The sequence below is a fragment of the Hypanus sabinus genome, chromosome 19 (assembly GCF_030144855.1).
Source record: "Hypanus sabinus isolate sHypSab1 chromosome 19, sHypSab1.hap1, whole genome shotgun sequence".
In the NCBI taxonomy this organism is placed as follows: Eukaryota; Metazoa; Chordata; class Chondrichthyes; order Myliobatiformes; family Dasyatidae; genus Hypanus; species Hypanus sabinus.
Genome location: NC_082724.1, coordinates 80,273,824 through 80,286,102, shown reverse-complemented (window position 1 = coordinate 80,286,102; position 12,279 = coordinate 80,273,824). Strand labels below are relative to the sequence as shown.

Sequence of the window (12,279 nt, the reverse complement as noted above, 5' to 3'; positions counted from 1 at the left end):
AAACAACAGGCTGACTGAAAAGCCTCTAAGACAGACTGAGCTTTCCAAATATATTGATAACACTGTTCTGGCTCAGAAGCCATTTAATACCTCCTCTCTCAGTTATTCTGTTTTTGGCAGTTCAGCATTTCTTTTTCCCTGGATGTTTAATAGCACTGCTTCAGTATGTACAACAATTTTTAACTGTTTTGTACTCTTTGCATTGTTATCATGTATGGTCTTTTCTCTCTGAGCTTACTGTGAGCAAGGAATTTCATTGCTTAAGACACAAGAATACAGGTAGGTCATCGGCCCATGGAATTTGCTCCACCAGTTATTTTCCCTCTCAACCCTATTCTCCTGCCTTCTCCCCATTACCTTCATCATGGTGTATGTATATGGCAACAAACCAAACTAAACACAGCAATCAATCCCGACAGTCCTATAAATTATTCTCACTTATGACTATTCAATTTCTTTGTAAAAAGCCCTTCTATCACCCTGAAGACACTGAGTTACAGATAACTACTATTAGCTGTGGAAGTACTTCCTCACATTCCCATATTTCCATTAGCTAAAATCTTATATTTGTCTCCCCTGCTCTCCATTTATTCAAACCTGTTGTAATCTTACTAACTATCTCTCAAACTTTGTTTTTGCTTTAAGGAATTCTTTAAGCAATAAAGCAATACTGTACAGGGGGGAAAGTCTTCCCACCCGGTGAATTTCTCCCAGATTCTTGCATGGTTGCAGCCCGTTAAGATTCTTCTTTTTCCCTGAATTGGTTAGTAATCATAAAATTATTTTAGAAAAGAGAAAACATGTTTGTATATGAAATTTAGAAATGTTTTTTTTACTTAAAACTCTCCGATGACTCATTCTATTGTTTATTACAATAACTGAAAAGCAAGAATATGGATAGTAAGTCCGAAATGTGAAGTCTGTACACGTACATATAAACAACACCTTTTGTATTGTAAAATATCCTCACCTAATTATCAATCTAAATTTTGGAATACCCCAGCTTGGATTTTTGAGCTCCTGTGTGATATTTACCATAATATTCAAAGGCAAAGGTTGAAATGTAGTACTGTGAAGACATCTTTTAGGTGAGATTTACTGCGCACCGCTGACCTGGGAGAAACGGGGAAAGCCAGCACGCTGACGGCTAGAATGTACTTTGAGCCAATCGGAAACGACGGCGCGCGGGCCCCTGGGTACAGTTGAGGTCGGCGCCATCTTGTGTATGTGTGTATGCGCTATCTGTAATGGCGGCAGGCTGCTGACAGTCGAAGAGACGCGGGCCGGACAGCAGGGTATCTGCCCACCTAACGGTAAAGTAAGTGTGCCATTGCGACTGATCTGGTATCCGACTGACGGAGAAAGGGGAGGGGGTAAGGGTTTGATGTTATTTCCAACGGGTCGGGAGTTGGACGATAAGGGAGCGGCGATGGATTAGGGCAGCAGCCGGAGGAGGGTGGGCATCGGCTATTGCTGTCGTCCTTTACGAAGACATAGTCATACATGGAACGGGGAGCATTCGTCGCCTCATTGCGGCATTTTCTCCTCCTAGTTCCCTTCTGATCGACTTTTTGTGGTTAGCCACAAAGTATAGGCTCTTCATTCCCCATGTTCTCGGTATTTATTGCTTGCTTGCTTGTTTGTTTATCTATCTATCTATCTATCTATCTATCTATCTATCTATCTATCTATCTATCTATTTATTTATTTGGGGGCAGTTCAAAGCTTTCCGCATTCCGATAAAGTACTTTTTGAGGTATAGTCACTGGTGTGATAAGACATTATTTATGCGTAGTAAGATACCTCAAACAACCATGCCCGGGGAACATTTACGAAGTAAATTTATGATCAAAGTAAATATGTGTCACCATATAGAAGCCTGAGATTCATTTTCTTGCGGGCATACTCAGTAAATCCAATTACCGTAATATATAATCAATCATAGACTGCACCCAACAGGGTGGACAACCAGTTTGCAAAAGACAACAAACTGAGAAAATACAAATGGGGAATAAATAAGTGGTAAATATCGAGAGCTTGAGATGAAGAGCCCTTCAAAGTGAGTCCATAGGTTGTGGGAACAACTCAGTGATGGGATGAGTGAAATTGAGTGAATTTATCACCGCTGGTTCAAGAGTCTTGATGGTTGAGGGAATAACTGTTCCTGAACCTGATGGTGTGGAACCCGAGGCTCCTGTACCTTCCTGATGGCAGCAACAAGAAGAGAGCATGGCCTGGGTGGTGGGGTCCCTGACAGTGCTCTGTGTAGTTGTGCTTAGAAGTGGGATGGGCCTTGCCCATGATGGTCTGGGTAGTAATCACTACTTTTTTTGTTGAATTTTCTTGGAGGAAATGTTGGTTGATGGATATCCAATATATGATAACTGAAATATTTCTAATAATTTCTTTTAAACTTTCCCTGATGAGAGACCGATGTTGGAATCTGGAGCACCAAACAATTTCTTAGAAACAGGTTTAATATCACTGGCATGTGTTATGAATTTTGTTGCAGCAGTATATTACAATGCATAATAAAACTATAAATTACAATAAGTATATAAAATTAAGTAATACAAAAGCAGGGAAAAAATAGTGAGGTTGTGTTCATGGGTTCATTGCACATTCAGATGATGGAGGTGAGAAAGTTGTTCTTGAAACTTTTTGAGTTTGTGTGTTCAGGCTCCTGTGCCACCTCCTTGGTGGTAACAATGAGAAGAGAGCATGTTCTGATGGGAGATCCTTAATGATGCATGGTGCCTTTTTGAGGCATCACCTTTTGAAGATGTCCTGGATGCCGGGAAGGTTGGTGCCCATGATGGAGCTGGCAGTGTACAACAATTTAGTTTTTTTTCTTATAGGAACTGAGAGGATCGAGCTGATTCTATGGTGGTAGGGGGTTGGGTGGTGGGAAACCTGCATTAGACTTCTTTTCCTTCCACAGATGCAGCTCAGTTTGTGTTCCTCCAGTTCATTTGTTGTATCTCCATACCAGAGTTGGCTGTTCTTTGTAGAACTTCTCTAGTGCTGTCCTTAGTTTTTTTTTTGGAGCATGAGCCTTGATTTTTGTTCTTTTGTGGACTTGACCAAAGTTTTCTTATTGGTAACTGTCAGTTTAGGTACAGGGTAGCGGCATTTGCTTGATCTTTGTGTGCTTGATATAGCAATGCTGTATCAGTTTCATATTTGTATTCACATTTAAACATTACTTGGGCAGTTAAAATGTGTATTCAGAATGTTTCTTAGCTCTCTGAAGTGAGCAACATCAACTGTTTATTCCTCTCCGTAGATGCTGCCAGATTGTCGGGTTCCTCCAGCATTTTGTGTGTGTTGCTTTAAATTTCCATCTATCTCTTGTGTTCGTGTAGAGCTGGTCTGACAAGAGGCCAAGAGACAGCACAGAGACCTGGGTTCACTCCTGCCCTCTGCTGTTGTCTGCAAGTTGTATCCATTCTCTTTAGAGGATTAGATTAAATGAATTTTACACCAAATAATGTGCTTTTAGCTGGGCCTTAAATTTTCTGAAGTGATAGAGGATGGTAGATTTGCAGTGATTTGGCAGTTGCAGGAAGGGATATATGGGGGAAGACACTTGGATGAGTGCAATTATTTAACCTTAAGATATTTAAGCTGTTACATGAATGAGTCCTTTTTCAGATTCAGTTTATTGTTGTTTAGAAACCAGAAATGCAATGCAGTTAAAAAAATGAGACAATGTTCCTCCAGAATGTTATCACAAAAACACATGACAAAACAGACTACACCAGAAAATCTACATAATGTTTGGCAATCCCCAATCCAGAGTCCAGAGAGGCTGCTGCATATTTTAATGTAGAATCACTTGTAGAAGAAGGTAATGTTACAATAAGACTGTGAAATGATTTGAATTTACATGCAAAGTTTGCAAAATATAAATACAGAAATTCTTAATATAGATTCTTATCTGAGGAATGCAACATCTCTTTTGAGTTCATTGTTTTAAATTGGGCCCTTTCCTGGTGGAAACCTATCATAGGTATTGTAGTTTAGGGCCTACCTGATTCTTGTCCAACTTGTGTGGTCTAAGGATTTGTAACAGATTGCACAGCTGAATATTTTTGTTATGTTCACAAACCAGTCTGTCATTTACAGCTATATTAGCAAGATTTGAGAGTTTTTTTTACAGTTCTGTCTTTTAACAGTTCTTTTAGTATTAATGTTAATTAATAAGAAGCACTACAGTGGTCTCTGACCATTCTTTAACCAGAGTGGATAACTTCGCTTGCCCCATCACTGTACTGTTCCTCCAACCTATGGACTCACTTTCTGGGACTTTTTGTCTCATGTTCTTAATATTTATTACGTATTTTAATTTTTTCTTGTTATATTTGCATCTTTTATTGTTTTTTGCACACTAGTTGTCTGCACTGTTGGTGTAGTCATTTATTGAATATGCCTGCAAGCAAATGAATCTCAGGGGTTTTGTACTTGGTGATATACTTACTTTGATAATAAATTTATTTTGAACTTTAATAGTTCAATGGAGCTGAATTTTCCTGCATTATGTAATGTTTTGAGGAATATTACTTCTTGATATCTATTTTAGAATTCCTGCTTCTCAGTCAGAAGGTGGTTTATCAGTGTTTCTCTCTTACAAATTAAGTGCTAAGTTGGGTGCTTTTTGTCTACTTTTTGGTGAGTTTGAAATACTACAAAAGACTTATGACAAAATGTAAGAATTCATCAGTTGCCCTGATCAGTGTTTATCCCTATACTGATTAAAGTAATCATCTTGTTTCTAGGACTGAATTTATCACATGCATTTTTAAAAATTATTACTGAAATGAAGCTTTTTCGATTATCCTGAGATCAAGCTCTTTATAAATGCAAGTTCTTTAATGCTGGTTCTTTGTCTTACAGAAACAAGTTTCTTGAGTGTAGGATGATGGGTGTCAGCTGATTATACTTTTCCTGAAATAAAACCTCGCTAGCAGTTTGATTTTTTTTTTCAGTATTCCTTGTGCATTTATCTCCTTTATTTTCTGAACTCTGGCTTTCAACTCTCCAAACTCTGGTTTATTCTGTAATACTTTTATCCTGAGGGGTGGGGGAGAAACACCTGTGGTCATCAGCAGTTGTGGTGGCAAGGTCCTATATTTTAATTACTTTTTTATGTGGGTGTATCCCTAAATGAATTGTCTATGCAGACAAAATAATATACAACCTATTTTAAAGTTAGAGGAATGCATTCCTCTTGACTTGTATATTACCACATAAGAATCTGGCATAATCAATCGTTTTTTGTGCGACTGAGTATATCATACTTAGAAGGAGAATAAATTTAAGTTGTACAGAAAATTGTTTCAGGAATGTCTAGTGTGTAGTTGTGTGTAGTCATATTTGGCTTCCAAGTTATGTAGCACTACAAGCTTTGAGCTAGTTGTTTTCAATTTATAAGACTGTTTTTTGAACATGGAGGCTTGGAATAGATTTTAATATTCTAATACTTAGTGTCGTGCTACATGAATGAGATTCCCCCCTCTAATTCTAGGCCAAGTTTAATTGGATGTTGGAATTATGGGATATCCAAGGTAATTTAAAATGAAAGGATATTTGGGTAAACTCAAGAAAATGAGAATTAAAAAATTATATTCCCAATAGATTAGGAGTTCTAATTGCCAAAAAAAATGAATAAAATTAAAAGTTGAAGTTTGCACACTGGCATGAATTAGAATAGATTTTTCCAAATGGATAGAATTTAAAAATAGATCAGTAAAAGAACTTTATGAATAGTTTTACCTATGAAATCAGAATAGAAATAAACTTTCTAGGGATATTAAAAAAGCACAACTTCTTTTCAAGTTATTAGAGAAAGGAAGGTGGTTATCGAAGTATGGTTTGTATTGTAAAACAATTTTTTTTCTGTAACTAAACAAAGTTTACCAGGATATAATATTAGAACTGGTCTTGTTTTTACCAGGTGTCATAAATAAAGGTCAGCATTTTGAAATTTTGTTCACAAGTGATTCCTTTTGAAGCATGGGTTCTAATAGAAGGTGAGTCAGATTTTGTACTTTTTGTGACAAATAGGACATTGCGGTAGTGTATTGAATGTTCTAATGTTTGTTAAGAGTATTCAAAGAATATCTCTGTGGATTTCCAGTATTTTAGCCATGTGACTTTTATGTAACTACGTGGAATTGTTATTTTCCCAAAAAAGCATAAGCATGATGAACTACAGTGATTTCCAGGTTTGTTTTCTGTTTCACAAATGTCATCTCAACCGCTTTGCTGTCTTAAACTGAGGCCTCTAAACATCCATTCTGTCAGTTTGGGATTAAACTGTTGAGAGGTCGAAAATAAGCCTTGAATGTCTTGCGTTTGTTTAGCTCAGATGAGTTATACTTTGTCTTCAGTTAATTTAGTTGGCCTATGTGTGTAATTGACTCGTTCTTTTTATGAAAGACATTGTACCATTGCTTCATTGTTACTATTCTGTTATCAGAGCATAGTTAGCAGTGGTTCATCATGCACAAATGTGTTTTTATTCTATTTTTGCAGAGTAAGCAGAACAGAGCGGAATGGCAGATATGGTTCCGATCAGATTAAAGATAGAGTTGATCTGAGAGATCGGAGAGAACGGAGCTCACGAGGCACCGATCAGGACTATGATCACCGAAGTTCCAGGGATGATCGCAGGCGGCGACATCAAGACTACTGGGCTTCAGAAAATTCTGAAATTGGTGTAAGTGTAAGTTTAATGGATTTTGATTTTCAAGCTATATTGAAGATGGTGTTAGCACAATACATGGTCACAATGAGATTTGGTGGTGCTTTTGAAGTTCATCAAATGTACTTTTGATTTTTTAAGCCATGCTTTATTAATGAATCATATAATGCACTGGTGAACTCAAGCTTAAATGTTGCTAGTCCCAAAAATCAGAAATATAAATAAATCTGTTCTGATACAAGGTTGTTGATTTTGAAATATAATGATTTGAGTGCTGTCTAGCCAATTAAACATCTAGTTTTTTTCTGGATGTTTTGTGAAAGTACTCTCAATAAAAGAGTATAATTGGGTAGCAAACTAATTTGTATTGAAAGTGTTCTGATTTAGCTGATGATACACCATGTATTTTCCTTTGATTTTCATGTATGTAATGTTTTTAAAGCATTACCGATTCCTGCCAATATTCAGATTCAGATTCAGTTTTATTGTCATTTAGAAACCACAAATGCAATGCAGTTAAAAAATGAGACAACGTTTCCCCAGAATGATATCACAAAAGCATATGACAAAACAGGCTACACCAGAAAATCCACGTAATGTTTGGCAATCCCCAATCCAGAGTCCGGAGAGGCTGCTGCGTATTAATATCACACTACCATCTAGCACGTTCCCCGGAAAGGAGCTCCAAATCCACCAGACAAAAACAAGACCAAAAGCTAAAGCTACAAGACCGGCACAAAACAACATATAGTTACAACAGTGCAAACAATAGCATAATTGATAAAAAATAGACTATGGGCACAGTAAAAATAGTCCAAAGATGTTAAAGGACTGTAAGTTCAAAAGAACTCACCACAGTTTCCACAAGTCCCCAGGGTCCCGACAGACTCACCATCCCACGTGCCGCCGCCGCAGAAGGGAGTACCCCCGCTATGGACTTCCAAGGCGCCGCCCGACTCAGCCTTGCAGACGCAGCATACGATGGAAGCTCAGTCGAAACTAGCCTCGCAGACGCAGAACACCGAAAGCGACCTGAGTCCGTTGAACCTCTGAGCCGACGACCATCCCCTCTGGCACAGCTTCTCCGAGCACCATCCTCTGCTGAGCGTATAAAGATGGCCCCGCCAACGGCCTTCAGCAATGTGACCCCGAGGACTGGGGGCCTGTTCTTCCCAGCAGAGTCCCGGACCTTACCGCAGCAGCAGCAGCAACGAAGAATTTCCCGATGTTTCTCCGTGCTTCCATGTCCGTTTTCAATCGATTATGATTGCGCACGGCACCTCACTTCACAAATAACAGATAATCAGTTCCGGAGTGGCCGCTGCAAGCTGCGTCGTGTCGCCATATTGGATCTTTTCCAATATTGGCTTCTTTCCCTCAAATGAGCAGAGCATCTAGCTGATCAGAGGTAATGTTAGGTCCTGAAGGTGTACCTGGTAGGATATAGAAAATCAGAATCAGGTTTATTATCACTGGCTGCAGTTCAATGCAATACATAATACAGAAGACGAAAAATAAATGAATGTGATCAATATCAGTATCAGTATATTGAATAGATTAAAAATTGTGCAGAAAACAGAAATAATTATTATATATTCTCTATAATATACTCTCATCACCATCTGAGAGTCTACCAACAATGGATGTATCATCACCAAATCTATGCTGACCAACTGATAAGAATGTTTGTGGAAATCTTCAACCTCTGATTGTCAATCCCAGTCCTTTAGTCTTAAATGTGGCACCCGGCAAGGGTACCCCTTAACTCCCTTACTTTTTGATCTGACCATAGAGCCATGGGCGATTGCATTTTGTACCTGTGCTGAATTGACAGTGATTTGGGGGGGGGGTGTTGAGCATAAAGTTTCTCTTTATGCCGGTGATCTTTTACTTTTTATATCAAATCCGACGACTTACTTAACCCCAATGTTTTTACTCCTCAATAAATTTAGCCAGCTTTCCGGATAGAAACTTATTTTACATAAGAGCAAACTCTTCCCAATTACCAGAGAAGCACAGACTTTAGAATTTCATGACCTCCCTTTTAAAGTTATAAATAATAAATTTACTTACCTTGGCATTACAGTAAGAGTCTTTTTCGAAAAATTTTTACTGATCTTTTAAACTCTACAAAACAGAGTTTGGCACAGTGGTCACCCCTGTCCATGTCTCTGGTAGGTCGAATTAATGTTAAAATATATATCCTTCCTAAATTTTTATATTTAATTCAATCCTTACCTATTTTTATTTCTAAAGCTTTTTTTGATTTGTTAGATTCTATTATTTCGTCCTACGTATGGAAGGGTAAACGTTCCAGACTTAATAAAGTTCACCTTCAAAAAGCTAAAAGGGTAGGTGACATGGCCTTGCCCAATTTTCATTTGTATGACTGGGCAGCCAATATACGTTGTCTTACTTATTGGTCTTTCTCTCTTTAAATCTTTATATTGAATTTCATATATATATATATAAAAAAAACATAATATAATAATGAATAGGTTATAAATGCATAAGACTTGAAATTGAATTAATAGTAGGATAACAATATCCTATTAAAATATCAACAGAAAAACATAGTACATTATCAATCAAGTCTATAATAATTATATGAAGAAAATAAAAATAATCGTCAAAAGAAAAAGAAAAAATTATAAAAATACAAGCAAAAAATATATATTAAGAAAAGAAAAATACTAAACTAAACTAACATGGGCAATAATAACAGTTTATTTGTATATGATAGTGCCAAAAACTCCGGAACTCCATACCAGAACAAGAATAGACAGAGAGAAGGTCTGGGAGAGGTCAGATTAATTCATATGAAAATGTCGAATGAACGGTCCCCAAGTTTCTTCAAATTTAACTGATGAGTCAAAAATAGTGCTTCTAATTTTTTCCAAGCTCGGATAAGAAATAGTTTGAGAGAGCCACTGAAATGTGGTAGGAGGATTTACTTCTTTCCAATTTTGCAATATAGACCTTCTGGCCATTAATGTTGCAAAAGCAATCATTCGTCTAATTGAAGGGGAAAACTGATTACCATCCTCATTTGGTATACCAAAAATTGCAGTAATAAAATGAGGTTGTAAATCGATATTCCAAATTGAGGAAATGGTAGCAAATATGTCCTTCCAATAATTATATAAGGTGGGACATGACCAAAACATATGGGTCAATGAAGCCACATCTGAATGACATCCGTCACATTGAGGGTTAATATGAGAGTAGAATCGAGCAAGTTTATCTTTAGACATATGAGCTCTATGTACAATTTTAAATTGTATTAAAGCATGTTTAGCACATATAGAAGAAGAATTAACCATTTGTAAAATTTTTTCCCATTTTTCTATTGATGTATTATATTGAAGTTCTTTTTCCCATTCTTGTTTAATTCTACCTGATATTTCTGGTTGTATCTTCATAATCATAAATGAAAGCCACTAATCCCTTCTGATAGGGATTTAAGGTAAAAATCATACCTAAAAAGTCCATTGAAGTTGAATTGGGGAAGGATGGTAGAATTTTATGTAAAAAATTTCTAATTTGTAGATATCTAAACAAGTTAGATTTAGGTAACTCAAATTTGTTGGAAAGTTGGTCGAAAGACATCAAACTACCTTCAAAGAAGAGATCACGAAAGCATTTTATACCTTTCCTTTTCCATATGCTAAAAGCTTGATCTGTCAAAGAAGGTTTGAAAAAAAAATTAAGTAAAATAGGGCTGTCAAGAACAAAGTTTTTCAGAGTAAAAAATTTACGAAATTGAAACCAAATTCGTAATGTATGTTTGACAACAGGGTTGGATATCTGTTTATTGAATTTAACTAAATCGGCAGAAAGAGAAGAACCCAGAACGGAGATAGAGAATATCCCTGTCCCTCATTGCATTCTAAATTTACCCACTGTGGGCACAATGGTAAATCCAAATCTGATTTCCAATAAATTAAGTTACGAATATTATTCGCCAATAGTAAAATCTAAAGTTAGGTAGAGCTAAACCACCATCTTTTTTAGATTTTTGTAATTGCCTTTTACTTAACCTAGGATTTTTATTTTGCCACACAAATGAAATTTTTGAGTCAATGTTATCAAAAAAAGATTTAGGAATAAAAATTGGTAAAGCTTGAAATAAATATAAAAATTTCAGTAGAATCATCATTTTAATAGCATTAATCCGACCAACTAATGATAAGGATAAGGGAGACTTATTGGTCTTTCATAATCAGCATGACTGCCCAAATTGGGTGGCAATGGAGTTGAACTCAAGGATTTTTCCATTTCTGCACTTCTTGGATCCACACTTCCTTGTTGTTTGCCTCAACTAATTGTTAATCCTCTTATTAGACATACTTTGAGAAAATGGGCTCAGTTCAGAAGATGATATGGCCTTCACGGTTTCTCTCTTCCTAGTCCTATTTTACATAACCATCTTTTTCGACCTTCTATGCAAGACTTAACATTTTATGACTGGTCCAGAAAAGGCATTAGGCGCTTTGAATATCTTTTCATTGCTAATCGTTTTGGAACTTTTGAACAACTCTCTGCAAAGTTTAACCTGCGTAATACTCAATTCTTCAGATATCTTCAAATTAGACAGTTTATTAACCCTTTAATATCAGACTTTCCTGAGATGCCCAAGAAAAACATTGTGGACTTGTTTCTTTGTATAAACCCATTGGGCAAAGGTTTAATATTTACTATTCATGATAAGTTAAAGACCTTGAGGCGTGCCCCCTTTGATAAAATCAGAACTGCATGGGATTTAAATATTTCTCTGTCCGATGAGGATTGGGATTCAATCCTTAAATCAGTTAGTTCAACCTCTTTATGTGTTTGTCACTGCCTTTTGCAGTTCAAGGTTGTACATAGGGCTCATATGTCTAAAACTAAATTATTGTGGTTCTATCCTGATATTAGTCCTTTTTGTGATAAGTGTAAAGGGGCGAGGCTTCTCTTATTCATATGTATTGAGCCTGTCCTAGTTTGGAGAAATTTTGGAGAGGTGTTTTTTTAACTTTATCCCTTATTCTTAATTGCCATTTAGAACCTAATCCTCTGATTGCTGTTTTTGGCCCCTTGGGTGTTGACATGCATTTGGGTCTGACTAAACGTTGAACATTATCTTTTGCATCTCTTTTGGCTAGACGGTTAGTTCTTCTTGGGTGGAGAGATGTTGTCCCACCCACTCATGCTCAATGGCTTAAAGATACTATGTCCTGTTCAGACCTGGAAAAGATTCATTATTCAGTTCTTAATTCGCACGAAAAGTTTCATAAGATGTGGGAACCTTTTGAATATTTTCATGATTCTTCTAGATTAACAGTTTATCCGTTTTTTTGTACTACAATCCCTTACTTTCAGCTTTTTTATTCTGGTTAAGTTTTACGGTTTTTTTTGTTGTGAAATACGTTATAGTTTAGGTAGTAGGCATTACAGTTGGCCCTCCTTATCCACGGGCGATTGGTTCCAGGACCGCCCGTGGATGCCAAAATTCGTGGATGCTCAAGTCCCTTATTTAACATGTATCAATATGGTGGTCTTTAGGACCCAGCGAAACCCCAGACTTTAATTAA

At 36.8% G+C, this 12,279-nt stretch overlaps 1 protein-coding gene across 3 annotated transcripts in view; it reads left to right on the top strand.

Moving 5' to 3' along the window:
* Nucleotides 1-1,190: 1,190 nt before the first annotated feature.
* The window catches only part of LOC132378092 (RNA-binding protein 5-like), a 46,637-nt gene continuing 35,548 nt past the window's right edge, over nt 1,191-12,279 (top strand). The window contains exons 1-3 of one of the 3 annotated variants that reach the window (XM_059944840.1): nt 1,191-1,318; nt 5,957-6,032; nt 6,538-6,727. In XM_059944840.1, the coding sequence (XP_059800823.1) occupies nt 6,016-6,032; nt 6,538-6,727 (207 nt within the window). In that variant the 5' untranslated portion in view covers nt 1,191-1,318; nt 5,957-6,015. The remainder of the gene's footprint in view (nt 1,319-5,956; nt 6,033-6,537; nt 6,728-12,279) is intronic. The other 2 variants (XM_059944841.1, XM_059944842.1) reach the window with 2 other exon arrangements.